Below are 27,150 nucleotides of genomic sequence, written 5' to 3'. Positions count from 1 at the left end.
GGGGGGCAGAGGCTGAAGGGCAGGCCATCCCCCATTGTTACATTCGGATTACCTTGGATTACCGGCTTAATCTGCTTTGGTATTTGACCGCCAGCCTAACCACCCCAGGCTGCATTTGGAGGATATTGAGCACTTTCATCCCCAAGCACTTCACCGGCTTTATAAATGACCCACTCGATTCCCTTCCGCCTCCTCAGGGATGGGACGCGGCAGCTGTTTAATAGCCACAGAGCAATGTTGCAGTGTTTTAGGGCAGAAAAGAAGAATCCTGCATCCAGTTTAAGCTGCAGGGAGTATTTAGGAAAGGGGAATGTAATTATCCACATTGGAAGCAGGCCACGGCTTGGAGCTTTGGGGAAAGAGCCTGTAGGACCTCCACTTTCCAGCCCACCTGAAAGATGGGGCTTCCTTTCAGCAGTCAAGGACATCAGCCTGCTTCCTGCTGACTCAGGAAGAAGCCCCTAGGCACTGTCTCCTTCACATACTCCCCATCAGACCCCTTAGGGTCATTGAGAGGCTCCTTTCCAAGGACTGGCCCTGGCTCAGCCTCGAGGATACGACAGCGTCCCAGGGAGCTACCCTCCACACACCAGTTTGGGTTTAACATATAATCAAATCAGAGTGACAGCAGGTGGAAACAGCCCTCTGTTGCTGCAGGAACTGTCCTTGAGTTAGGAACAAAGACAGGACAAGAAAGACAAGACAAAGTGAGTATTTGCACGTGTGCATTCATGCCCATATACATGGGGAAAATAACAAGGACTTCACCAAAACCGTTTATTGGATCTTATAATGGAATGAGTAGGGAGACTTTTTTTTAAAATATATATTTTTTTTAATATATATATATATTTTTTAAGATTTTTTAATTTATTTATCAGAGAGACAGAGGCAGGCAGAGGGAGAAGCAGGCCCCTTGCTGAGCAAAGAGGCTGATGTGGGACTTGATCCCAGGACACTGGGATCATGACCTGAGCCAAAGGCAGACGCTTAACCGACTGAGCCACCCAGGCATCCCAGGGAGACTTTCTTCTACATTCTAGCAAAGAATTTAATCCCAAGGTGTTTTTTTAAAAAAAAAAAAAGGGTGGTGAAAGAGCCAGAAGGCTGGCCTCCAGTTAAGCGAGGTATTACACGAATAGATTTGGATATACTCCCGGTCACAGTCCATTCACTTAAGAGAGTAGAAGTATTTGTGAAAAAAAAGTTGCCTGTAAAGCATATTTCCAAGTTTTTACTCTTCCTTATTAATTTTCATTATAAACTTGGAAATGTGTTTCTAGGGAGAATTTTTGGCCCTAAGACATAATAAAATCACACTGCAGAATGCAGCAGACCTTATAAAAGCACATATTCAAGGGAAAATTCTAATTTTACAGCACACTTTTGTGTTCAGCTTGCATGCCTTACTTGGAGCAGGGAGGGTGTTTGGGTTTGGCACAGCGGCTCCAAAGGTCTCGAAGAAACCCATCCTGAGACTCCGACTCCAGGTCTCACCCCCCAGCCCAGAAAGAGGAGTGGCCGGGAGCAGCCGCGGCACACCAGGCACTTTCTGACCTTGTAGCTGCTTACAAGGGCTTCAGGAAGGCTGCTGGCCTTTGGTGGCACTTAGGCTGCCCTCCTAGAGGACGCGGATGCTGCAGGAAGAGAGAGAAGCCCTGGGGTTACAGCTGGGGGTGGGGGGCAGGGAAGGATCCTCTGCTGTGATGGAGGACATGGATGACTTGGGGTTCCCAGAATCCTGGCAGGGGTCCTCAGATAATGTCCACTGAACTAGTTTTTTCACTTACAATTGCCATACCGTATGCACCTTACTTGGGGGGGAAAAAAAACTTCCATAAACATGTGGGTTGTAAACCAAGGTAAAATAGAGACAATTGTTTGCATTTTAAATGAATGATCCTACTCTACAAAAAATACTCACATGAGATCTTCTATAAATAATGCATTTAAAATCTGGTATGTGCCTGGGCGCCTGGGTGGCTCAGTCGGTTGGGCAGCTGCCTTCGGCTCAGGTCATGATCCCAGGGTCCCGGGATTGAGTCCCGCATCGGGCTCCCTGCTCTGCGGGGAGCCTGCTTCTCCCTCTCCCTCTGCCTGCTTCTCTGCCTACTTGTGTTCTCTCTCTATCTCTCTGTCAAATAAATAAATAAAATCTTTAAAAAAAAAATAAAATAAAATCTGGTATGTGCCTAACATTTTGTTTAAATACAATTCTGGGGCTGTTCTAAGCCAGGTATACCTGAAATGAGTGAATTTCTGTATTTGGACTTTACAAATCATGAGACAAATCTGCCTGTCAGCTTTCATCTTCTTAATTTATTTTTCCTTTACACATTTGTAGACAGAAAAAAATGCATCTCAGTTCATACCTGTTGGGATCCAAATGTTCCCCATTACCAGTAGCTCCCCTTTTCCTAACCAGCACATCTCTCCCTTGCTTGAAATCACACCTGGAGGATTCTTAACTCCACTCGATTCCTTTCAGAGCTTTGTTCAATCCCTTTGGTTTGGGTACCCGTGATACGGGCTTTCCAGGTTATCCAGTATCGGAATGCTCTGCTGGGCGTTGGGCTTTCGGCAGCTGGGAGGTCCTGCTCACATGGACAGAGCTGGTGTAAAGGCCATGCCCCGCCCACTTCTCTCCCCTTCCCATCATCTAATGTGATTCAGCAGGAAGAGCAGAGTCCCTTCCTTCCCAGTAATCCCGTTGCTTCCTTCTCTCCCCAGTGAGAAAGTGGCGAGTGAAAAGTGCCTTGGGAGCCTTGGGCCAATGGCAGATTGAGGTGGGAGAGCCAGCACTCCCAGGAGCAGGGAGCCTGGGGTCTGAATTCATCAAGGAAGACAATGCCAATGTATGTCTATCTGTTAGGTGTCGGGGAGGGGGTGGTGGGAGTGGGCCTGGAGGGCAGACACCATGTCTTATTCACCACCTTGTCTCCCATGCCCACCTGGGCACAGAGTTCTGGAAGTGTTTGCCTGAATGAATACCTATACTTGGGTATGGTCATCCTTGAATGAATGAATGAATGAATGCTTGGCTTGGTCATCCCAGGACAAGGGCTCCAGGCCTGGAATGTCACAGCAACAGCATTGTCAGGGGGAGCTGTGGGAAGAGCTGAGGGTCTCCTGTTGTGGGCCCCGGGTAGAGCTTTGCAGAGCAGGAAGCCATCCCTTGCTGGCCCTCACCAAGAGTGGTCCTAAGTTGGATTTGCCTTCTGCAGCCCATCTTCATGCGCAAGGACACCAAGATGAGCTTCCAGTGGCGGATTCGAAACCTCCCCTACCCTAAGGACGTCTACAGTGTCTGTGTGGACCAGAAGGAGCGCTGCATCGTTGTCCGAACAACCAACAAAAAGTAAGTGGCATGATGGGCACCTGCCGGCCTGTGGGAGGGCTTCCTCTCCGCAGGACCAGCTTGAATAATGTAATCAGCTCCCTCAGGGCGGGAAATTGGAACAAGGAATGTCTGGTCCGGTAACTGGCACATACTGGGGTTCAACAAATATTTGTTGAATGAGGGGACGAGGAATCACCTGGCCATTAACTTGTGATCGTAGGTGGTTCTGCTGTAAGATTATTACCTTGACCCCCTGGCTGGATCCAGTCCATGGTGAACTTGGCTTGGTGACATCACTGTCGGGGCTGTCAGGGAGCCATGGCCTAGAGGGCACACCCAGCTGAGGTGGCAGTTAGAGGACTTAAAGTACTGGTCTGGGGTTAGCCAACCTTATCCCGCCCGGGGCTGACGGGCAGTAGGCAGGTACTTTGGCCTCCTGGAAGTCTCTTGCGTTCTGTTTCAGAAGGGGCACCTAACTTCCCTTTATTTCTCTCCTACTGTTCTGCTGGGGGCAGGCAAGGGGAGAGGGAACAGAAGGTGGCCAAGGAGGAGATGTGGTCCAGGCAGGGCTGTTTCTGGGCTGACCATCTTGGAAATGCATTTAGATTTCCAGAGCTCTGACTGATCACAGGAGAACCGTGTTAATGAGCTGGTCTTGACCTGGGCCAGAGGAATTGCAGTATAGGACCAACTCCCATGAAATATAGTTGAGGTATTAAAATGGAAGGTTTTATGAGTGACTGGTCCACACACTGGAGCCACCCAACATGCCTTGTGGGTGCTGAGCTTGGGCCAGAGGTGCCGCCATCCATCCGTTTCATGCAGTCAGGAGGACCCAGCTCCTTGTCCGGCTCCTTGGGGGGTGTGGTGCCGCCTCCCCTCCCAGCTCCCTCAGGTCTGCGAGGCCCACAGGAAAGCAGCACAGCTCCCAGGCTCCCCCGGCGCAGCCTTGGGTTCTGCCCTCTGCTTATGACCCCCATACCCTCTCACTTTGGCAGGGTTAAGGGGATGGGGAAGGGGTGGAGATGAATGAATTAATTTCAAGATTATTGCTCTTCGTGTAGCCAGCAGCCCCTGCAGTGGGCCTTGTCTATAAAGTCATAATAATAAGGGTTTGCGTTTATAAAGCACTTTGAAGCCCTCAGATAAAAGGCAGTTTATTCCTGTTATTGTTCTCATCATTAATGGGAGTCAGCGCCTAAAGTGGAATTTAGCAATTTCAGACAACAGAGAAATTGCCTTTAGGAAAACAAACTCTGTGCTTCAGCAAGCATTCCCTGGCGTAAGAGGCCCTGGGTCCAAACTGGGAACAAAAGTGCTTCTGATAGCACTTGAATCTGCAGCCTAGCAGTTTGTAGAGCTGGCTGCTGCCTCCCTTTTGTCCCCCAGAGGTCACTGTCGAATACAGATATCAGGCAGAAATGTGATTACTGGGGAGTGAGAGAAGAGAGGCCAGCTAGCTCACCAAAAAATTCATCTGCGGGCAGATCCTCTGGGTCCCATCTGCTGCACATACCCAGCTGTAGGCGGCGCTGTTGGCCAGGAGCAACATGGCTAGAAGCCCACTCCTGCGCTCAAGGCAGCTGGAGACATTTTTGAACTGATGGGTGAGGCCAGGTGGGATGGAAGTAATGCCCCTAGACGGGACAGGGCCGGGGCTGGATCCCCACAGAGGGGAGAGGAGTATGTGAGTGCCCGCTTCGGAGCCCGCACTGAGCCTCTGGTCCAGTGGCCCTGCCTGGCTCAGCCCAGCCTTCCTCGGGTCCCTCTGCCCAGAGGTAGGAGAAAAAGGCCACTAAACCTTTAACCGGCTCTTTCTTGAGCCTAGTGGCATTTTCATCTCCTACCAGGGGCAGTAATGTGTCTTATACCTTTACTACCACTAATTAAACAACTCAGTGGTTATTCTTTTGAGCAGGATACTGTTTTTTTTCAGGGTACGTTAAAAATCTGTTTTCTGGGGCGCCAGATAGATAAATAGATAAAATAGATAGATAAAATCTTTAAAAAAAAAAAAATCGTCACACCATCCAGTGTTGGGCAGGGTACATATTTTCATTCTTGTGTTATATCGTAATGATTATATAAATGTGTCTGTAAAGTCAGTGTGATGAGCTGACTTGCAAAGGGAAAGTTAGCGACAGTCTAGCTGCCCGGACATCTACAGTATCCACACCGTGGCATCTCTCTCTGATTTGCCTTCTTCCATTACCTGCTAGTTCTGTGCCTGCCTGAGTTCTAATATTCTGGAATGTGGTTACTAGTAAAAGCCAGTATTCCTTGTCCATACCTGCCTTGTCCCTGAAGGACTGGGTTGGTCACTTTTCTGGAAAGGATTGATTCCAATGTATCATGTCCTTGGCCTCATGTATTAGTGAGGGGATGAATCAGGGAAGAAAGTGCTTTTCCAGGATCCCAGCGTGGTACTGCCTGTTCCTGATAATAGTGTGCAGAAAGAAGATTCTTAGCCTCAGACTAGAAGCTGGCAGCCATTAAGTGGAATGGACAAGGGCACTGGAGTGGGAAGGGGTTGGCTTAAATCTGGCCTCTGCCACGTACTAACTGTAGTATTTTGGGCAAGGCTTCCTCACACAGGAGAATACTCATACCCACCTCACAGACTGTTTGGGCAATTTGATGAAATCATGTGTATACAAACGTCCGGGACAATGGCCGGCCTGAAGCATGTCTTTAGCAATTCTTTGGAAATTAGAACTTGGCTGATTTGACACTGGTAACATTAACACTGGGAGGTGTTAATAGGCATCACTAGAAAAAAAGGATTCCGTGGTCAAATAAATTTAGGGAACTGGATTAAACAAGTTTCTCTTTGGTAGGACGTATGGCAGTCTTAGTATGTGAATGTGCATTGTGAGTCCAGGAAGGGCTGCTGTAGGCAGGGATGATCGGCTTGCCTGGAGCTGTGATGTTTAAGAAAGAAGGAAGGTTTGCCTACTGCTTTTCTGAGGGCGGGACTGGCTAGAGGCTTCTCAGGCCCAGTCTTGCCAAACCCGTGTGCGGGTGTGCAGGGCGCCCCGGAGCTGTGTGTGGGGCACGGCCCGTGTAACTCTCCACAGTGGCCCTGCTTCTGCTTTTCAGCCTCTCCTCCGAGTCTGTCTCCAGAGGCCTGGCCTCCTGTGTTCTTTCTCAGTTCACTGCAAAGAATAGGTTGGGAAACAACTGGAAATTGGGAAGAGGATACAGCAGAGAGCAGTGGGGTACTGTGGGTCATTTCTGAAGTAGCCCAAGTGAAGGAGCCATCCTTTCAGCACAGTTTGCGGGGAGGTACAGAGTTGGCCTCTTCTGGTCCCTTTGACAGTGACTTAAAGTTCATCTCGTTCATCTAGTTCGGTGACTAAAGTTCATTCAGCTCCTTTATTGGAGGACGGCATCTGGAGGAAGAAACCGGGGCCCAGAAGTGAAGTGGCCTGCCCAGGGTCACAGGCCAGGACCAGAGTTGTCCTGAGAGCCTTTGCTTCCCCATGTCTTTCGAAAACTTCTGACCTTCAGAAAGGAAAGCCACTGTGTTAGAGTACCTGGAGGACCTGCAGGGTCATTGGATCCTAAGGGAGATCCCCCCATATCTGCTCCGTCCTTGGACAGCAGGGAACCTAGACCAGGGGTCTGTTACTTGGAGGAGAGTGTGTGGAGAGATGGAGGGTCAGGAGATTTGGGGAATTATTACTTGTAATAAGGGCTTCTCCGCTGACCAGTTTTGTGACTCCAGCAAGATACCTATCTGTATCTCCGTTTTCTCTTTTGTGAAAGAGGATAATAAAAGCAACCAGCCTGAGGGGGTTGCTTTGAGGATTCGATGTGTGTGGAGCAGTGACTGGCCCCACTAAGCATTAACAAACGTCCCCTTTCATTGTGTGACTGAGGCTGAGAACAGTAGTAGGAGATGGGAACAGGGGAGTGTCACGTGTCTGCCAAAAGCCCAGGAACCGCTGCACTATGAGGGCCTAGCTTTCAGCAGAAACACAAGCTCTCCTCAGGCAGAGATAGGGCCTTCTTTCTTCTTCATCTTTAAATCCCCAGCTCACAGCTCAAGGCCTAGGACACAGTTGATGCCTAAAGATGTTGGTTTGCTGCCTCCTCAGGGTTGCCTGAGGCTGAGTGTTCTTTTCCAGAAGCACAGTGCGTCCCTCTCTAGTCCAGGTGCCAGTGAGAAAGTCAAGTGTGGTTCCTCGCAGGGTGAACCCCAAGGCCAGGGGACGGAGGTGAGAAGCAGATGTCCCAGACTCCCCTGAACACTGCCCATCAAAGTTGTGTAACCTCAGCCAGTAAACTAAATCCATTAGAACAGACTCAAGACAAAGCAGAGCATCCACACTCACTCTACCTCCATCCCCCTCGCCTCCTAGTGACAGGTGTGGGCGGAGGCCAAGCCCCCTGGGTTTCTCTTTTCAGCCCCAGTGTCCCAGCCGGCACCCCTCTGAGGGTACCCAGGCATGTCCCTGTCCCACGTGGAGCACAAGCCAGGCAGGCAGAAACGATGGCCCCACGCTCTGCACGGTGAGGCTCACGCAGGCCCCGCTGCGTCGGCTAGGCTGCGCGCGTGCCCGGGCTGCTTCTCTCCCAGTTCTGCTGCTTGTGTATATTTGCAGGGAAGATGTTAACACTTCCTAACAAGCCTTTGTGTTCATCTAATCTCTGCTGTTTAACCTTTGACTCCCCCCTATTATCAGTGTCTGCCACCTTTGCTGGCCAGCCCAAGGGCCCCAGGAAGAGCCCTCAGCCTGGCCAGCTAGGAGGATGAGGCCGCATTCCACCCCGGTTTTGCAGGCAGATGGATCGCCTTTCCCTGGGGCAGAGCTTTGGGAAATAAAGCAAGCTTGTGGTGCCATTAGGATCCCCCAGCCCCCACTCCTTTTGAACTGTCAGCCTTTAAGTAAACATTCTTCTCCTGCTGTGGGTCCCAGCACCTTGGCGGGGAGCGGAGAACCTGGGAGGAGAGGGGCCCTGAGCGCCTCCGCTGAACTCCTGGGGATTTGGATAGGAGAGCAGGGCAGAAGTGCTGCATTGATGTCAACTCTGAGTCCCTGGGGCAGCGGGGCTTTTGAAGTGGACCCAGAGTAGCTGTCACCACCAGGCCCAGGCCCCTCTGAAGTAGTCAAAGCCCCGTCCGCTCCAGGCCCCTGACTTGAGTTTGTGTGTACCTGCCCGCAGCATTTCCCTTCCCAGCCCACAGCCCCACAGCGGCAGGGGGGATGCCAGGCCTGGGGAGCAGGTCTGCTGGCCACTGCCTGAGGCCCCGGGCTCCACTTGCACCAGGTTAGACGCCACACAGGCCTGCTGCTAGAGGAGGCGCTCTTGGTGACAAGCACCTGACCGGGAGCAAGGAGCTGGGTCCCGACTCCACGGACAGCTGGCCATGAAGCCAGGCGAGACCCGTTACCTCCCGCTTTGGTAAAGGTCAGATTTCCTGTAGAATGAAGTCCAGTTGTATACATCTGGGCTAGGTATTGCTCTCTGGGTTTTTGGGGTTTGTTTTTACTAAAAAGGATCATTAATCTCTGGACTGGCCCTTACAGATGATAGGGATTGTGTGTGAAAATGGAGGGGGGACGTTTCAGGGCCAGCAAAGTAGTCCAGAGATCCAGCTTCTGAGATGAGTCATGTGGTTTGTCCTCCTAGATTTCTCTTTGTGGATGTACTTCCCTCTCTGGCCTACAAGAGGAGTCAGGCCCATAGGGCCTTGAAAGACCCCAAAAGAGGGAAAAAGTAGCTGGGGCCTTCAGAGAAAGTTGCATGTAAATGGCAACTCTTGGTCCCCAGCTTTGGGGAACAGCCCTAGCCAGATTTATTCTGTCCCTTGTTAGCATACATGTTCCCATGTTCTTGGGGTACAGCGGAGGCCTGCCCGAGCTATGTATTACAAGAGGCTTCTTCTGCATGTCTTTGGGAGTCTGGGCCTGAAGGAGTCACTCTAATCCCTGGTCTAATCAAGGAACCATGACGGGTCCTGCCCTTCCACTGCTGGCTTCGCCAAAACGCCTTTCATTCATACTGATGTTCTAACTGGCTTCCCTTCTTCCTCTTTGGCTCTGTGGAAAGTGTGGGAGAACAGTGTAGAAAGTTGGCACCAGAGGGCCTGCTGCCCAGTTGCTGGGGGTCACTTTGCTGGATGTGCCGATGACCTCTTGGTGTTCCCACAGGTACTACAAGAAGTTCTCCATTCCCGACCTAGACAGATACCAGCTACCTCTGGATGAGTCCTCGCTGAGCTTTGCTCATGCCAACTGCACCCTGATCATCTCTGTAAGATTTACCCAGACTTCTTGGCCACTGAATCAGGGAGACACTCCTCCTTTCCCTGCCCATTTCCCATCCCATAGGAGTCCCCAGTTCCAGCCCCAACACCTGGCCTGTGCTTGCTAGAGAACAGGCACCTCTCCTTCAGGGTGGGGGGGCTCAGCTGATCTTAGAAGTCACAGCTGGAAGAAGACAGAGGGTGACGTGGAGGGATGGAAATCACAGGCCTGGGATTCTGGTGGAAGGCTCCTATCCAGTCATGTGACCTTGAGCAAATCATTCAGCCTTGTAGGCATCAATTTCCTCAAATAACGGGATCAGAGGAGGCCCGGAGTGTGTATGTAGGGAGGGGAGATGTGGCTGAATGATGTGCTCTTCCTGGTTCCATCCACAGTACCAGAAGCCAAAGGAGGTCCTGGCGGCTGAGTCGGAGCTTCAGAAGGAGCTAAAGAAAGTGAAGACGGCCCACAGCAGTGACGGGGACTGTAAGACCCAGTAGCGGAGCATCCCTGAGCCTGCCCTTCCGGCAGCATGGCGGGTGGGTGAGGCTCTTCTGGACTTTGTGGCTTGGGCCACCCCCTTTCTGGTGCAGGGGTATGTCCTCTCTTCCATGAGCTATCCAGGCTCTGTGAGAACTGGGCCTTGGGGTGCTCCTAGCCCCCATATCATGGTCTGATCTCCCAAGTAAAGTCATTCTGAGTCACTGTTGAGGGGCTGCCCTTTTGTCCACCGCTCTATGCTGTCACCAGGGAGGGTGCTGGTGAGGACACTCCCTTCTCTCCTCCTCAGGGACCTTCAACATCAAAGGCTTCAACAAGCCTTTCACATAAAGGGAAGCCCTGAGCCTAGCGCTAGGGGGGGGGGTGCATCTTCCCCATCCTGTTTGCATAAATTCAGAGGGACACTAGGCTGGCAGAGACCCTGGGCTGTCTTAGCTTGCAGAAGGGCCCAGATGAGCTCCCCACAGTAAGGGGAGGTAAGGTAAAGAAGGTTTTGAAATACAGAAACCTTAAAAGCAGCCCAGGAGATTAAGACATTGTGGATGTAAAGGCAGAAGGAGGGTTGTATCATTGCAAAGAGTGTGGGTGTGTTAGAGTAGGGTGAAGAAGGGTTACTGCAGATGGGGAGTAGCTTAGCTCCCCAACAGCGCAGAGCCCTTCCACAGTCCTCTACCCCACAGGTGACACCCACCCACCACCGGGGCAAAGGGGTGAGTGGTAATGAGAGGTTTGGTCTTTGGGACACTGAGCCATGGGGCTGGTCTTACCCTTTCCCCAACATGCCCATCCTCATGTTTGAAGATGTCGGTCCCCTCTTAGGGCCTCCCAGGACTTCCCAGCCAGAGAGGAACTGGATCTGTGAACAATCAAGCTTTATTTTTACAAAAATGAACATGGTAGCATGTCTTAGCAGCCGGCCTGAGACTGGGCTGGCTTAGGACTCACTCAAAACTGCTAGCCTCCCTTTGTCCTTCCTCAGTTTCAGAGCAAGACCAGGCCACAGTGCCCCAGGAATGAGCCCCAAGAGCTTGGTCAAGGGTGGGGACTGAGGAGGTAGGGGCCACAGCAGAGGATTGGCAGCCTCACCCCTCCTTCCAAGGAAGGGGCAGAAAGGGACCAACTGGGATGGCTGGAGCCCCTCACCTCACTCTAAGCTATCATGGCTCTAAGAAGGGGCGAGGTACAGGGCAGGCCTGTCCAGACCAGATCCTTGCTCTGGCCAACAGGGAAGCAAGGCCCGGCCAGGCTCAGCCATTCCCTCAAAGCAGCAGATCCCTTCTCTCCAATTAGTTCCTTGGGGGGGGCACCCCCAAATTCCCGGGAGTCAGCAGCCTTTACCTGACGGCGCCCAAGCACTGTGGTGACAGGTCTAGGAGCACAGGCACGGCGGGGGCGGAGGCATCCCTGCACCCTCCAGGCGGAGAGGTCCCTGAGTAGCTGGCTTCCCTGGCCCGCAGGCCAGGGTGGCCCCGTCACAGGTTCTGGAAGTCCAGGACGTGGAGGTTGTAGGAGAGCGCGGCATAGAGATGCTTGGTGGTGAAGCGCAGGCAGTACACAGGGCTGCTGAGCGGGGTCGAGGTCAGCGGGAAGGCCTGCAACCGAGGGCGGAGCCCTAACCTCAGCTGCCTGGGCCCAGCGCCGACTCCCCCACCTTCTCCAGGCACCCCCGCTCCCAGATCCAGCCCCTAATAAGGGGGTGTGAGGTGTGCGGTGCGCTTACGTGGAGGCAGGCCCTCTGGCGCCGGTCCCACAGCCGCACGACCCCGTAGTAGGAGGACCCAGTAGCCAGCAGGTGGTTCCCATCGGTCTGCAGGCAGTACAGGGTGCTGTCGTGGGGCTCCTCCCACTCCATGACACACTTCCTGTCCGGGAATCGGCCATCAGAGGGAGGGTCAGGGTGCCCTCCACCCCAGCTTCCACAGGGGCCTTAGAAATCCATTCTGGCCGGGAGACAGAAGCTGAATCACCAGACTCTTTCGAAGCCAGACTTAATTCGGGGAAAGCCGCCTCTGGAAAGGGCTCCTTCTCGCCAATGCCCGAACCCCAGGCCCGATGAGGCCCTCGTCTGTGCTTCATACTGCTGGCTATGTGTCACAGGACTTGGGCGGCAGGGCAGAAAGAAAGGCAGGATGCTGAGGGATAGGACCCTGCCGACTCCCCGGGCTCTTAATCAGCACCTGGTGGCTATGGTCTCCCAGGCCTTGGGCCGCCGACGGGGAGCCCAAGCTTGATCTGACCCTGCTGGCTGCCACTCCTAGCCTCCAGCTGGAGGGCCCGGGCCTTCTGGGGGCGCACCGGGACTGCCGCACACTCACCGGACACTGGCTCGGAGGTCCCAGTAGCGAACGTAGGTGTCATAGCCACAGGACAAGAGTGTGGACGGGGACTCATACATGACATCCAACACCCCAGCCCCTGGGGGGAAGTCACTGCCCAGGTGCATCATTAGCTGCCCACTGGGGAGAGAACAAAGGGGCAGAGGATGAGAGACTGTCCGCCTTGGTCCCCACACCAGCTTTTAACCTAATGGCCTCAGTCCCTGGGGAAATGCAGCTCCCCGCCCCCCCGCCCAAGCTAAGATCAGGCTCCCTTAGGAAGGAGCCAAGGGAAGAAATGGCCCAGGATGCCCACCCTGTCACCCCAGTCGCCGTGCTGCCCCTCCCGCAGCTAAAGGCCTCCATCGGCCCGCAGCCCCTGCCTGCATCACAGCTGCTCGCTGCCTGGCCACTGCCCCTCGGGGAGGAAGCATGGGCCTCACGGACGGGCCGGCCCCCCTCCCGTGCGCACACACACACTTGGTTACTTTATAGTTCTTGATCCTGCAGGTCATGCAGTTCTGAGCTGCCTGAGTCCAATGCCTTAATTCCTGCCTGTAATCTGGGGCTCAAACCTCATTGGGGATAAAGACCACACAAAGGGAGAAGGGGAGTCCCAGGAGATGTTAAAACAAGTAAACACCTTTGTGTCTGGGGAGAAAAATCGCTGAGAAAGCAGCTTAGCGGGCCGGTCCCCGGTGTTCCTGGCCCGGCTGGCCCCCAGCCCGGGGCTAGCACGCCTGTGTGATCACAGCCCCCAGCCTGCTGGGCTCCAGCGTGCTCCCCCACCCTCGCCCCTCCCGGTGGCCGAGAGCAGATTACTGAGAAGAACAATTTCTTTGTGACTGTGTAATTCCCTCCGTGACCGCGGCAGTGGGCAGACCCCTCGCCCTGATGCCAGACCCTTAGCAACCATGTAGGGGGGCCTTCTGGCCCTAGCAACTACCCCTCAACATCAAGTGCACCCGCTAATCCCTGTGGCTAGGGAACGGGGAGAAGCAGGGAGTTTCTGCAGAATGACCGGGGCGGGGGCGGGGGGGGATGAAGGAGAAGAGGGGCACCCTCCAGGCCTGATCCAGCACTTTCACCCAAGAGATGCTGGGCTCTCTTCCCTGGCAGGACAGGAGAAGCAAGGCCATGAACACTTCCCTGGGACACCCAGGTAAAGGGCCCCGGCAGTGGGAGGGAGGACGCCACAATCTCACAAGCAGTGTTCACCAAAGGGTGAGGCAGATGCTACCAGCCCCAAGTGAAAGCAGACTTCAGTCCCAGGCCTTCCAGCTCACACGGACTCTGACCCTCAACCTCCCTCCTCCCCAGTGCAGCCACCATCTTCCCCAGAAGCTGAAGGAATAGAGGAGGCGGCCTGGGGTTCCCTTCTACCTTTCCCCTCGAGCCCTGGGCAATGAGGTGACCCCCAGCAAGGGACACTGTTGCGGTCAGTGGGAGGTCAGGCCCTAAGTCAGCACCCTGGCCCCCAGCCTCCTTGGGGAGATATTCCTCTTTCTGTCTGAGGTAGAAGGTAAGCCTCTGTGGTGGGGGACCCTGAGAGGGATCAGGCAGAAGGCTACCACCCACAGATCAGCATCTCCTAGAGATCACTGACCTTGGCTCCCAGGAAGGGCCACCAGCCATGACTGACCCACCCCGGGCAGGCCAGAGTCCTAAGAGGAGTCCGTGCCGCCCCCCACCCACCTCTTTTTTACAGCTACTTCTGGACGTTTGTGTACACCTGGGTAGGGGGCTGTTTGGCTCCACAGTTCTCCCTCCTTCCAGATTTGGGGGCCCTGCCCCTTCCATTAGTGAGGCCTTCAGGAATGACTGAGGAGCTCTCCCCTTTAATCTGCAGAAGTAATTTCATGTTTGTTTGAAATAGAAGATGAAAGGCGGTGGGGGTTGGGGGCGTGAAGCCCAGCATGGCTCTGCCTGCCCACCCCCGGTCCCAGGGCTCAGAGGAAAAGACAGCCGGGCACCCGGGGGCTGGACAGGGGCAGCAGCGTCGGGACCGGCAGCATCAGGGCGATACCCAGACCAAGTTGCCACGCTGGGCCCCCGTCCCAGCATCCAAGCCACCCCTGGAAAGGGTCCTGCCAGTGTCTGCGACAAGAAACAGAACCCTGCCCGCCGGGGGAAACCTGAGGGCCAGAGTGAGCACCAGCCTCCCCGAGGCCAGCCCAAGTCCCGCAGCCCCTTGTCCGCTGGCCCAGCCTGGCCCGAGACAGAAAAGTTTGTTTCTGCGGCTGCCCGGTGCTCCAATTCTCTGAAACGGCCACACACACTTCAAATGGGCCAATAAAAAGATACAATTTCTTTTGCCTCTGGGCCTGGGACCCTCACAACTCTGCTGTGTGGTGCCCGGGAGGTGAAGTCCAGGGCCTCCGCGGACCCAGCTGGCTCTGGGAAAGGGCCCGTCTCTCCGAACAGCGGCCCAGCGCTGCCATGGGAGCCCTGCTGGGGCTTTGATTTGGGAAAACAAACAGAAATGGCACCGTGGGCCCTTCATGGCCCCCACCCCAAGACCAATTTAACTAGAAAACTCTAGCTCAACAGCTCTGGGGAAGGGAGCAAGATCGGCCCGACAATAGCCTCAAACTTTGGGGGAAAGGGGGACAAAACAAGCTGTCTGTCTCCTCAGCCCCTCCTCTCGGGCTCCTTTTCTTCCTGCAAGTGTGTTCTTGTAAAAACGATTAGATTGCAATTTGTATAACATGGTGACCCCCAAATTCAGACGTTTCACCCCTTTTCTCTGGAAAGAATGTCAAGAATGCTTCTCGGCCTCTCACGGTGGGGGGCGGGAGGGGGGGTGCAGAGCCTTGGCTGTCGCACAACTTGTGTGGGAACAGGACTGCCCCTCAGAGTCCCGGGCCAAGACGGCAGCAAGGGCCGGCTCTGTCACTACCGAGGGCCAGACAAAAAGTCCATTCCCTTGCAACTCCTGCACACAAAGCCTGGGCCTCCAGGAGCCACTGGGGGCTGTGGGGGGCGGAGGGGGGGGGGCGCCTCCACACCCCAGCCTCTCCCGAGCCTGACTCCAGCAATTCTCTTTCCACCCAGGGAAAGATAAAGACAGATGGGGCCACCCCTGTGAGCTTGATGAACGAGCGCAGGCCGGGGAGGGCAGCCTGAAGGAGGCCGGGCTGCGTGCCGCGTTCTCCGGGAGGCCCCAGAGTACCTGGGCGGGAAGAACAAGCAGAGGGCGGCCTCAGCCCAGGGACTTGGGGCGAGCAGGTGAGGGAACCAGGGCTCCCACCCTGCTGCACAGCGATTCCAGCTCAAGGGAAGAGGGAGCCCAGGGAGGAGCTTCCTGACAGAAGGAAATCTAGTAAGACAAGGACCCCTCCATCACCATCTTTAGGGGACATCTAGGGACAGCTAACTGGAGGTAGGTGTTGGCCCTGAAGACCCAGACGTCCCAGTTGGGAGGGCCCCTCCCTCTCCTGCCCTGGGCCTTGCCGAGCTGCAAGCCAGTGGCCACCCTGTCCCGAGTCCGCTCATCCCAGCCTCCACCTGCCTCCCTGCCCGGCCTGCCTCTGCTCCCGACACAAGCCACAGCCCGCAGGAAGTCCCCCTGTGCTAGAGGGCCCCGAGCTAGGAGAAGCCAGATCCCTGTCCCACCTCCCGGCCTGCACCTACGAATACCTGTGGCCCCCACACCCCTTAACAGCCACTGTTAACACGCGGGGTTCCCGTCCTCGGCGGGGCCCGGTCTGTGCTCGGGACAGAGGATGTTCCCTGGAGATCCTAGAAGTTCTTGCTCCTCCGCCTGGCATGTATGTGTGACCCTAAGACGCAACAGTGGCTTTCAGGGGACGGCAAGGATGGAAGAGTGACACACAGTTCACCTTCCCGCAGGTCGGCTCCCGGGGACAGAGGACCTGAAGGTGTAAACTGGGCCAGACACGGTCACTCAGGAGGGCAGGTTTTTCCTCTTTCCCACCCCTCTCCTTCCCGCTCTTCCTTTCTTTGAGCAACAATCATTTAATGAGCACCTTCTATATACCAGGCATTGTGCTTTAGTAGGAACTGCAGGGAGATGTCAGGGACGGCTCTGAAGGAGCTCTCCCTGTCCTCCAGGAGTTCTCAGTCCAGGGAAGGAGGGAGTCTGTCATGTATCCAGCTAACAATACAAGGGGTGACCGGGTGGGTCCCCGAAGAGAAATGAAAGTTTTACCGTAAAAGGACAGATCAGAGAACATTTCGGCCTGTGGGCATGGAGTGGTTCTCCAGGGAGTGACAGAAGTGGGACAGGCCATGACAGGAGCGCGGGGATGGCTCAGCTGAAGGACCCGCCCCAGCAGGCGTGCAGAGCCGGGGCACCGGCGCCATGTTTGCAGCTGGCAGGCACTCCGGTCTGCCCGGGATCTGGCTCTCGGGCCGTGACGGCCCTCGGGTGCACACTGCTCAGCGGGCACCAACTCTGGGGGCCAGGGAGTCACCAGGCTTCTCAGCAGGGAGGAGCTCGTCCTGTCTGGCCCTCTGGTGGGGAGGGCGGGCATCAAGGAGGCATGGGATGTCCCAAATGTTACCACCAGAGTGGTGGTGACAAGGAGAGGCCCATGGAAGCTTCGCCTGCCTCGGCCCCAGCAGGCGAGCGGGAAGGGCCCTGCCCAAGCCCACGGCCTCTCCCCTGCATGTGTGCGCGCGTGCACGGCCCCCTGCGCCCGCCCGCGCACACGTGTTCAGACACAATGGCTCAAAGGCCAGGCAGCCGGGCAGCCCACTTTGTACTGCTAACAAGGGGCCCGTAATTACAGGAAGGGGCAGCCGGGCAGATAAAAGGATACAAAATTTCAACATCTGTTGCCATAAAGGGATAAGGAGAAGTGAAACGCAAAGTATCAGTTTGGTGTCAGCAGGCAGAGAGCCAATTTCAAAGAGTTCAGGGGGACAGAGGGGACAAGAAAGAAAAAGGCAAGGGGGGAGAAAGAAAGAAAGAAATTACAGGTTTCCTTAAAGAGGTAAAGAAAAAAGAAAATGAAAAAATCTGTCAGTAATACTTTCAAAGGAGAAGACAGGTCCTTTAAAGAGGGCAGTTCCCCAATCACCCTGACTGAGGGCCGGGCCGCCCGGGGTGGAGGCGAAGGCGAAGGCGGAGACAGAGCCACACCTGGGCCGGTGGGCCCGCTCTGTGCTCGGGACACGGCTCCCTTCCGCAGGCCGCCGGAAGGGACTGCAGCCAGGCACCCCTCGCCTTTCAAAAGGCCACTAGAATGCTCTGATAGGCATCTCCTGTGCTCCCCCCCGGGGTCCCTCCTCCCCGGTGGCTGACAAGGCGGCCCCGTGAGTGCTCTAAGGGTTACCGACTCCAGCCATGGGGGCTAGGATCAGGGAAGGCTTTGTGGAGGCGGTGCACGGAAGAGTAAGCAGGATGGAGAGGGCGGAATCCAGGCCCAGGGGGCAGCCAGAGCAGAGGCTCGGAGGGGAAAATAGAGGGCACCTGTCGGAATGTGTGAGAAGCCTATCTGCCGCAACTTTGGTGAGAAAGAGGAGACTCAGGGGCTTTAGGATAGAAATGGAAGAGTAATGGGAAACCAGGATGACCTCGGCTGGAAGGGGAGAAGAGGGGATGTGTGCCGGGGCCCACATACAGTCACACACCTAGGACTTGAACCGGCAATGCCCTAGGAGTAGCCAGGTCACCTAAGCCCACCCCTATTCCCTTCCCAGTTCCCCCCCGGCTGGCTCAGGGCTGTGGCTGTACCCACTAGGATCCCTGCAGGTCCGGGACCACAGGCCTCTCCATCCTGTTGCCCACATGCACCACTGCTAGATCCAGCTCAAATGCCCGTGGCGGAAATGAGGAACCCATAGTGAGAGCAAGCCCGGGAGGAGGGCTGTATATGATGTCTGGCCAGTCTGACCTCCCAGGCCTTTCAGCAGCTGGGAGGAATACCACACAGACAGCACCTTCCCTGGGACCTAGCTGAGGTTCCTGCCCAAATGCACACAGAGGACATAAGATGGGCCTGGATTCCTTCAGACCCCAGGCTCAGAACGGGACGGTTTGGGCCCAGTTCCTTAGGGTCTGATGGGACTACGGGGCCTAGTGAGGGATGCTTCAGTGGTTGGCTGTTGGCACTCTCTGTCAAGATGGAGCCCTTGGGGGGCTGCAACTGGACCTGAAGACCATCTACCCTTGGAAGCAGGAACACTCTGGCACCTCCAGGTTGGGTAAAGGACTCCATCTTTCTCTCTGCCTGGTTTAGACAGGTTAGAAACGCCCTGTCTTTGGGCCCTGCCCATGGTTTCCAACTCCAGGGGAAAGAAAGGCAGAAAAGGAAGAAGGGAGAGAGAGAGACGGCCACACTCTTGCCATCTAGGCAACGGTGTATGCCCACAGCTGCCCTCCGCCCTGTGCAGCCCGCCCCCCAGCCCGTAGGGACAACAGTCTCCAGGAGTCTTGATGGAACGAAGGGCACAGGGAGCCATGGTGATTTTGAAGGGGTCCCTGGGCACTGTGAGAAGTAGCCTAAGTGACCTGACAGCGGGTCCCCGAGAGACAGCAGGGAGAAAACGCGCCCAGCAGGGCCCCCACACCCCCCAGGTGTGTCCCAGCCCCCACCGTCCTCCTGACGGCGGCCCCAGAGGGGTGATGCTCCGAGCAAAACTGCCCCTCCAGCACTCCTTCCCCCCAAGTCACAGCACACACATAAAAGAGAAAATCCCGGCGCTCCTCAGGTTTCAGCAGTGACAGGTTAAAAGCAAGGAATCCGCCCAGCCCCGCACAGCGCCCGCCACCAAGTCCTGCCAGCAGTGCTGCTCCACCTTCCAGATTGGCCTGTCACTCAGGCTTTGGCATTATTGAAAGATCAAACTCTGTCCTGCCTGTTCATTACCTTAATCCTATTTTCTACATGGCTTTATTATCTGCTTGGGCTTCTCTGGGAAAGACAGCTACAGACAGTCACCCTGTCCATCCGCTTCCTCCCACCAGAAGCAGAAGCCTCCAGCAGGCCATCTTTCCTTCAAGCCCTGCACCACTCAGGCTTCCAGGCTTCCCTGGGAACGGGACGGATGTTTCAACGAGGCCTGGGGGGTCTGAGGGCCAGAGAGGAGACAACACCACCTGTTGCCCGGGGCGGCCCTGCCATGGGCCGCCCAAAGGGAGCAGGGCAGTTTCTCCTGGGTTCTTCCTGGGTTCTGGAAAGACCCAGGGTTTGGGGTTTAGGAGGACTAGGGATTTCATAAGGGAGTGCTATTCGAGGAGTTGGTGCCTTGGAAGTACATCCTGACCATAAATCTGTGCCCAGGAGTAGCCCCCACAGAGGAGACCACAGGCAGAAGAGGCCCTCCAAGATGACTCGACTTCAGAGAGAAGAGTGGGCCACAGTGGTGCACCCCCTGCCCTCCGGCTCATTCGCCATCCTGAGCCCAGGCCAGGGAGGGGGACTGAGACGGACTTCCAGCAGCCACACTTCTCTTGTGGCCTGCAGCCTCACGGACCGTCAGGAGCCTTCTCTATGCCACGAGGTCAGCAGGACCGCTCCTCCTCTAGTGGTCATGAGGCCACAGGTATTTGGAGAATTAAAAAGCTGAGCCTCTGCAAACTCTAAGGTCCTAAGGCGGAAGGCAGCCGCGGGTGAGGGAGGGAGGGAGGGAGTGAAGGAGACAGGTACTGTATGGGCACTTTTTCAAAATAATGCCTTCTTCATACTAGTTCTGTTAAGCAGAGATAATTAAATCTCATTTACAAATGTGGAAGCCGAGGCCCAGAGAGGCCCCCTTATCACAGAGCTAATCAGCAGCAGTGTCAGTTCTAGAACCCAAGTCTGTCTGACCAGCAGCCTGTGCTCCCTCTGTAGCCCTCACAGGCTCCCCAGCACGCACCAGAGGAGGGGTTCCTTCTGCCTGTGTCCCATGCAGAAGCAAGAAGTTGCCAGTGGCAGGAGTTTGGCAGGGTAAGCCACGGGAACCACCTTCACAGACTGCAGGCACTCCAACATCCCAGAGGCTACAGAACAAAGGAAGCCTTGGAAGTTTCCACTGTGCTGGCAACAGTATGATGCGACCATCGGCTATGTTAACAAAAGCCAAAGATCTAGAACAAGGAAGATGATATAGCACCTGCCACTCATCAGCTCACGCCCGGTGTGTTCATGACTCAGCTGTGAACATCCCACTTCAAGAAGGATGCAACCAGGAGCGCCTGGGTGGCTCAGTCGTTAAGCATCTGACTTCGGCTCAGGTCATGATCCCGGGGTCCTGGGATCGAGCCCCGCATCGGGCTCCCTGCTTGGCAGGAAGCCTCCTTCTCCCTCTCCCACTCCCCCTGCTTGTGTTCCTGGTCTCGCTGTGTCTCTCTCTGTCAAATAAATAAATAAAATCTTAAAAAAAAAAAAAGATATATGGGGTGCCTGGGTGGCTCAGTCGTTAAGCGTCTGCCTTCGGCTCAGGTCCTGATCCCAGGGTCCTGGGATCGAGCCCCGCATCGGGCTCCCTGCTCTGCGGGAAGCCTACTTCTCCCTCTCCCACTCCCCCTGCTTGTGTTCCCTCTCTCGCTGTGTCTCTGTCAAATAAGTAAATAAAATCCTTTAAAAAAAAAAAAAAGAGGGATGCAACCAGATAAACTGGAGAAACTTTCAGGTGAGAATGTCCTAAAACAAGTATGAGACCAACACCGCAGGTCACCCACTGCAGGTCACCCACCCAGCTATTGCTCTCTTTCTTTCTTGCTGACCAAGAGCGGATTCTGTGCCCACCCACCTCCCCCACTGTCTGTGTGCGTGTAGGGGAAGCTGGGCTCTTCCCCAGGCCCAGGTCAATCTGGACTGCTCATTCCATTTCCCTTGCCACGGTTTGGTTTGGGGTGAGTACCGGAACACACTTGTGGCTCACTAAATATGAAAAGTCTGCTTGGAGGCTCCTCTAAAAGGTTTCCCCATCTTAAAAAGAGACCCCAGGCAGGGACATGTCCTCTTCCTTCCTTCTTCCCTTTGGGTATTGCCTTATGGGTTGGTAGAGCTTTTGTGAACAAGCCTGAGGATAAGTAAAGGCAAAACCCACTTTGAGGTGGCAAAGCAGAAAGCTGAGATGGGCTCTCAAGCTTTCACTGAGCTGCCGAACCCATCAATCCTGGAAGCAGCGAACCACCCAACTCCTGGATGGACTCCTTGTCATTCAAGATAATAATAACCCCTTTATTGTTTGAGCCACTTTGAATTAGGTCCTCATTACTTTTAGCCAAAAGCACCTTTACTGATGTTTATGAGCAACAATTAAAGGTCCTCAGACTTCTGGCCTGATAAAGAGAAGACGCGGGTGCCTGGGTGGCTCAATCGTTAGGCGTCTGCCTTTGGCTCAGGTCATGATCCCAGAGTCCTGGGATCAAGCCCCACATCCGGCTCCCTGCTCAGCAGGAAGCCTGCTTCTCCTCCCCCACTCCCCCTGCTTGTGTTCCCTCTCTCGCTGTCTCTTTCTCTGTCAAATAAATAAATAAAATCTTAAAAAAAAAAAAAGAAGACGCTGGAGGAGCAGGACCAAAATTTTCAGATATTTAAAGGCCTGTCTTCAGAGGCACAATTCAACTTGCTTCTTATCCAGGATCACAGCTCCTGGAAGCAGATCAACCCTTGATGAAGGACAGGCATGAGAACTCTCAGAGCTATCCAAAGATGTAATGTGGTATCTGGGGAAGCTGGGAGTCTCCTATCCCTCTGGTTGGATGACCACCAGAGAATGTTGTAAAGAAAAACATACTTAATGAAAACATCTCATGTGTTTAAAAAAAAAATCTTTTGGAGGGGCGCCTGGGGGGCTCAGTAGGTTGAGCATCTGCCTTTGGCTCACGTCATGATCTCAGGGTCCTGGGATCGAGTCCCACATGGCGGGGGGGGGGGGTCCCTGCTCAGCAGGGAGTCTGCTTCTCCCTCTCCCTTTGCCTCTCTCTCTAATAAAATCTTTAAAAAAAAAATCTTTTGGAAATACTGACAATATGACAGATATTTCAGGAAAACAAAAAGATATGGCTAATACTTTCCTGGGGAGATGGAGAGAGGAGGAGATGTGCTAGAGCAGCTGAGGCAGGAGACAGGCGGGCAGAGCGCCCCCTCACGGCTCCTGTAAATCACGGCACTGCAAACCACAACGTGGGGGCCTGGGGCTAGGGGAAGACTTCTCAGACTTCACACCAAGAGCACAAAAAGAAAAAGTCAATAATTTGGACGTCATCAAAATTTAAAACTTTGGTCTTTTATCCTGTCAAGAGGATAAAAAGACAAGCTCCAGACTTAAAAGGTATAGGCAAACCTCATGTCTGACAAAGGACTCACATCTAGAACATACAAATAACTCTCAAAACTCCACAGTGAAAAAGCAACCTCTTCAATTAGAAAATGGGCAAAAGACCTGAGCAGAGATTTTACCAAAGAGAATATACAGAAGGCAAAAAAAGCACATAAAAAGATGTTCATCATCATTAACTATTAAGGAAATTCCAATTAAAGCCACCAGACACCACACCTATGAGAATAGCTAAGATAAGAAACAATGATCGTTCCAAATGCTGTTGAGGATGTGAAGGAACTAGATCTCCCCTACACCAGGGTTGGATTATAAAATGGTAGGGCGCCTGGGTGGCTCAGTTGGTTAAGCCACTGCCTTCGGCTCAGGTCATGATCCTGGAGTCCCGGGATCGAGTCCCGCATCGGGCTCCCTGCTCAGCAGGGAGTCTGCTTTGCCCTCTGACCCTCCCCTCTCTCATGTGCTCTCTCATTCTCTCTCTCTCAAATAAATAAATAAAATCTTTAAAAAAAAAAAAAATAAATAAATAAATAAATAAATAAAATGGTACAGATACTCAAAGAGTTTGGGGCATTAATCCCAGAGAAATGAAAACCTAGGTCCACACGAACACTTATACACAAATGTTCATGACCACTTAATCTGCAATAGTCAAAAAACTGAAAACAACCCAATGTCCTTAGTGGGGGAGTGCTGCTCAATGGGAGAGTGCTGTGGTGCGTCCCCACCAGGGACCACTACCGAGCAACCTCGAGTAAAGCCCTCTCAGCACAACTACTCTATGCTCTCACGACGCTTACGCTGGGGGGAAGCAAATCTCAAAAGGTTACGTACATTACTCCACTTATATAATGCTTTCAAACTGATACAATTATAGAGATGGAGAACACATAGTGGTTGCCAGATGTTAGGGACAAGAGGGAGTGCCAGAGGGGATGGCAGGTAGACGGTGTGACTGTGACGGGGCAAGTGACGGTTCCAACAGTTCCGTATCCTAACTGTGGTAACAGTAATGTGAATCTACACATGGGATAAAATTGCACAGAACTACACACACACAGACACACACAGAAATGACGACAATCTAAATAAAGTTCTGTGGATTATACCAATGTCGATTTCCTGGTTCTGATTTGTATTATGTATTATCCTATATATTATCTAATGTTACACAGGTACCTTGCTGTCCTATTTTGGGAACTTCTTATGAATCTATAATTGTTTCAAAATAAAAAGCTAAAAAAACAAGACAAAAGCTCATCAGAATGGTAGATAATCCGACGGGAATGTGTCAAGCCTGCCAAGGCAGAGAATTGTGAATAAAACCTGGATGTATTTTAACTGTTCTGTATAATTCTTTTTATGGATCTGTAGGTCACTTCCGAAATCTTTATTTTAGGAGAGATGGGATTTTATGTAGCCACATAATCAGACACTCCTTAGAGAAAAAGTATCGCAAATCCAAATGGTTGCTGTTTTCCTAATTTCTAAGTGAAATTATTTACCTATTACAAATTCCTTCCAACAGTTTCCCAAGCTAACTCTAACGAGGCCAGGAGAGCGCGTGCACCTTGGAGGTGGTCAGTGGGTCGTGGGCCCGGTGCTTCCCAGCCTCCTCCTGGGCCACCTGGCGGCCAACGGGGCAGGTGGGCCGGACGGTCTTTGCTGTGCCTCCCTGGCTGCTCCAGCCCCACCCCCACGGGAAGCCACAGTGGCTCAGGAATCTCTTACCTGTTGAGGTCCCAGATTCTCAGGGGTGAGAAGTGCCCACAACAAGCCGTCCCTGTCACAAAAGAGCTGCCAAACAAAAGGAGAGCAGAGTCAGGACGGGCTTGTCAGAACCTGTGGTGGGGACGGCGACAGAGCTCCAAGTGCAGTGCTCGCTCTCCGGGGATCACGGAGTGGAGCCAGGACAAGAGAAGGTTTGGCGGGGGGCGTGTCGGAGAAGCTGCAGGAAGACGACTGGAAGTGCGGGGAGGTCTACAACCCCCCAGGGACCCCCACAGGTGAAAGGACAGGGGAGCTCGCCGCTCAGAAAGGTCCTGTGGTCTCTGCCCGCCAGAACACCACATCTCTACATGTGCAACCCTCAGGCCAAGAGAGGGCAGGCCTGTCAGGCTGCAGAAAAGGCCCCCCGGGAACAGGCTGCTGGGGAGGGGAAGGAGAGGCCCTGGTCAGAGGTCAGGGTGGTGGGGGCACTGCTGAAGGCGGTAAGAGCTAGGTAACGGGCTGCAAGCCCAGGGCAGACGTAACGGCACCGAACCGCGCAGAGCGAACCATCCAAGGCCAGTAACTGCAGGTGTGCTGGTGCGCGAGGCCGGGAGGAGAGCGCGCGAAGGGCCGGGGCGAGGGGGCGGGGGCGCCGCTGCCGTGGAGTGGGGGTGGCAGGCGGCGGAGTTCAGAGCACAGTGACACTACTTCCCCAGAGTAACTCTTAAACCCCTAAAAAGTTCAACACATGCCATGTGCAGCTCCATTTTTAGGTGGAGGCACAAGTCAGGTGGGCAAGCTCTGCGCCGTGAGCCAGGCTGGTGGAGTCCCAGGGCTGAACCTGGGACCTGGGTGCCAGACCACACCTTGGTGGAGGACTTGCTGGGTGGGGAGGGATGCTGGCGGGAACCCCAGCTGGAACTCCAGCTGGAACCCCTAACCCGGAGCAGGAGAGCTGAAAGCAGTTGTGTCACTCAGGAGCCCTGGGGCTGGATAAGGGCCTTGTCCCTACAGGTCGGGCGCTGGGGGGAGGGGGCTAGACAGACTAATGACCTGTTGGCCCATCCGCCCTGGCCCTGCCCGGCACCTGTGGCTCTCTGGTCCTAAGCAGGTCAGCGGGCAGACACAGTTCTGTAGCGAGGGCTCTGAAGAAGACAGAGGCTTTGGAGGAGGCGGTGGGGGGTGGGGTGGGGGAGGTGGCCTGCAGTTGCTGATGGGGGCAGGCACTGGCCAAGCCACTGATGGACAATCCAAATTGCACGGCAGGTGTCTGTTTTTCAACCCCGAGCTGATAAAAAAGGCCACATGAGCCATCCTGGGGCTTCCATGCCTCAAGCCAAGACTTCCTCCTGGGACATGCTCCATCATCCCGGCTTCCTCCCGACCCCCGGGAGTGCCAGCGACCACTCCACTGGAATGGCAGCCAAAGCAGCCACTCTGTCCTGCCCCGAGTGACTCCCAGCCACTGGACACGGAAGCCCCGAATTACAAAGCCAGGAGAGGTTGTCCTCACCTCCCTCCCCCTCCACATTTTTCTCTTGAGGGTAATCCATTAATAACTGGTAAAGCCAATTACCTTGGGATGGAAACATAATAGCCACTTGGAAAGCATTCGAGCGGGCAATTGGGCCCTTCAGACTTTCGAGGCGTGCAGGCCAGGTGAGGGGTGCAGGCCAGGTGAGGGGCGCCAGCGAGGATGCACAGACATTCCAGGGAGGCCTGCGGCAGGCCTCTGACCGGCCATAGTCTTAACTAGTGACGAGGTAAGTTGAGATGAGCGGAAGGGGAGGAAGCCCCTGAACCTGAATCTGCCACTCCCAACAGCTCCCAGAAGGCTGGGGTGGGGCCACAAGCGCCTTCTCCTGGGACCCCCGTCCCTCTCTATTCCTGCCCCCCACCCCCACCCCGGCCCCGTCCATCTGCCACCGGCAGGAGTGCCTCTCACCTTCACGCCACACAAAGGCCTGTCATGATCACCTGGACACAGCACCCAGAAACGTTGCTTTCCAAAAGCCGCCCTCTTCCCTTGCCTAACCCTGTGGTGCAGGGAGGAAGAGAACGAAGGAAAGTAGAGAGCCCCCCCCGACCCCCACCCGGCACACAGGGGGACCTGAGCGTGTAATCCAATTTAACACTCGGTACAAGCCCCGTAAGCAGCAGTCAAGCAGCCTGGGAGCCAGGTTCCACTGGGGACACACACCGGGCCTCACGCCCAAACCATGGGGACCGCCAGGACTCATGGGGGTGAAGCTGGCTGCAGACACGGCCCTGCACACCTCCCACTATTCCTCCCTGCTTGCGGCCACGCTCGCTCCCTGCCTCACCCTCCACTTTCCATGGACTTCAGGAGGCATCAAGCAAAAGCCACAGACCAGCCACATCCAGGGTCGGGAGATGAGAAGGGTGTGCCCACATGCAGTCTTGCCCAAGCCTAGGAGACATGTGGAGCCCAAGAGAAGACGGAACTCGCAGTCCTGGGACGCCCGAAGGATGCTTCCCACCACACGGTAAGTTCACCAGATAGAAGCTATGGTTCCCACCGTTCAAGAAGGGAAAACGAAGTGCCAGCCAGGCTCCCAGGGATTTTCATCAACTCCCTCTGCACACTTGCTCCCCTCCCCAGAGCCGCACTGGATAAGGTGCTCCCAACCTTAGGAGCCGGTGGGGTGGGATGTGCGCCTCGCAGGAGGCCTCCTGCCCCCATGAGCTCAGCCTCCACCAGGCCATCTCGCGGCCTCCACGGGCAGCAGTCCACCTTCGTCGGCCAGCAGATGGTCCACGCCCTCACCGT

The 27,150-nt window shown here is 54.6% G+C and overlaps 2 protein-coding genes across 7 annotated transcripts in view; one reads left to right on the top strand and one right to left on the bottom strand.

Annotated features, from left to right (window-relative positions):
* Nucleotides 1-10,303, top strand: part of DPCD (deleted in primary ciliary dyskinesia homolog (mouse)) — an 18,171-nt gene extending 7,868 nt beyond the window's left edge. For 4 of the 5 annotated variants that reach the window (XM_081822875.1, XM_081822877.1, XM_081822873.1 and 1 more), the window contains 5 exons: nt 2,731-2,855; nt 3,225-3,358; nt 7,751-7,855; nt 9,499-9,601; nt 9,990-10,303. In XM_081822875.1, coding sequence (XP_081679001.1) covers nt 2,731-2,855; nt 3,225-3,358; nt 7,751-7,855; nt 9,499-9,601; nt 9,990-10,094 — 572 coding nt within the window. In that variant the 3' untranslated portion in view covers nt 10,095-10,303. The remainder of the gene's footprint in view (nt 1-2,730; nt 2,856-3,224; nt 3,359-7,750; nt 7,856-9,498; nt 9,602-9,989) is intronic. The other variant, XM_081822876.1, reaches the window with a different exon arrangement.
* A 647-nt stretch (nt 10,304-10,950) lies between these two features.
* Nucleotides 10,951-27,150, bottom strand: part of FBXW4 (F-box and WD repeat domain containing 4) — an 81,137-nt gene continuing 64,937 nt past the window's right edge. For both annotated transcript variants that reach the window (XM_006731098.2, XM_081822823.1), the window contains exons 6-9: nt 24,381-24,446; nt 12,411-12,551; nt 11,816-11,957; nt 10,951-11,687 (exon numbers count right to left, since the gene is read on the bottom strand). In XM_006731098.2, the coding sequence (XP_006731161.2) occupies nt 11,568-11,687; nt 11,816-11,957; nt 12,411-12,551; nt 24,381-24,446 (469 nt within the window). In that variant the 3' untranslated portion in view covers nt 10,951-11,567. The remainder of the gene's footprint in view (nt 11,688-11,815; nt 11,958-12,410; nt 12,552-24,380; nt 24,447-27,150) is intronic.

This window comes from Leptonychotes weddellii, chromosome 6 (assembly GCF_054177405.1).
Source record: "Leptonychotes weddellii isolate Sample4059 chromosome 6, ASM5417740v2, whole genome shotgun sequence".
NCBI classification, from domain to species: Eukaryota; Metazoa; Chordata; class Mammalia; order Carnivora; family Phocidae; genus Leptonychotes; species Leptonychotes weddellii.
Note: the sequence above shows the minus strand (reverse complement) of the source record. Positions and strands in the feature narration are given on the sequence as shown.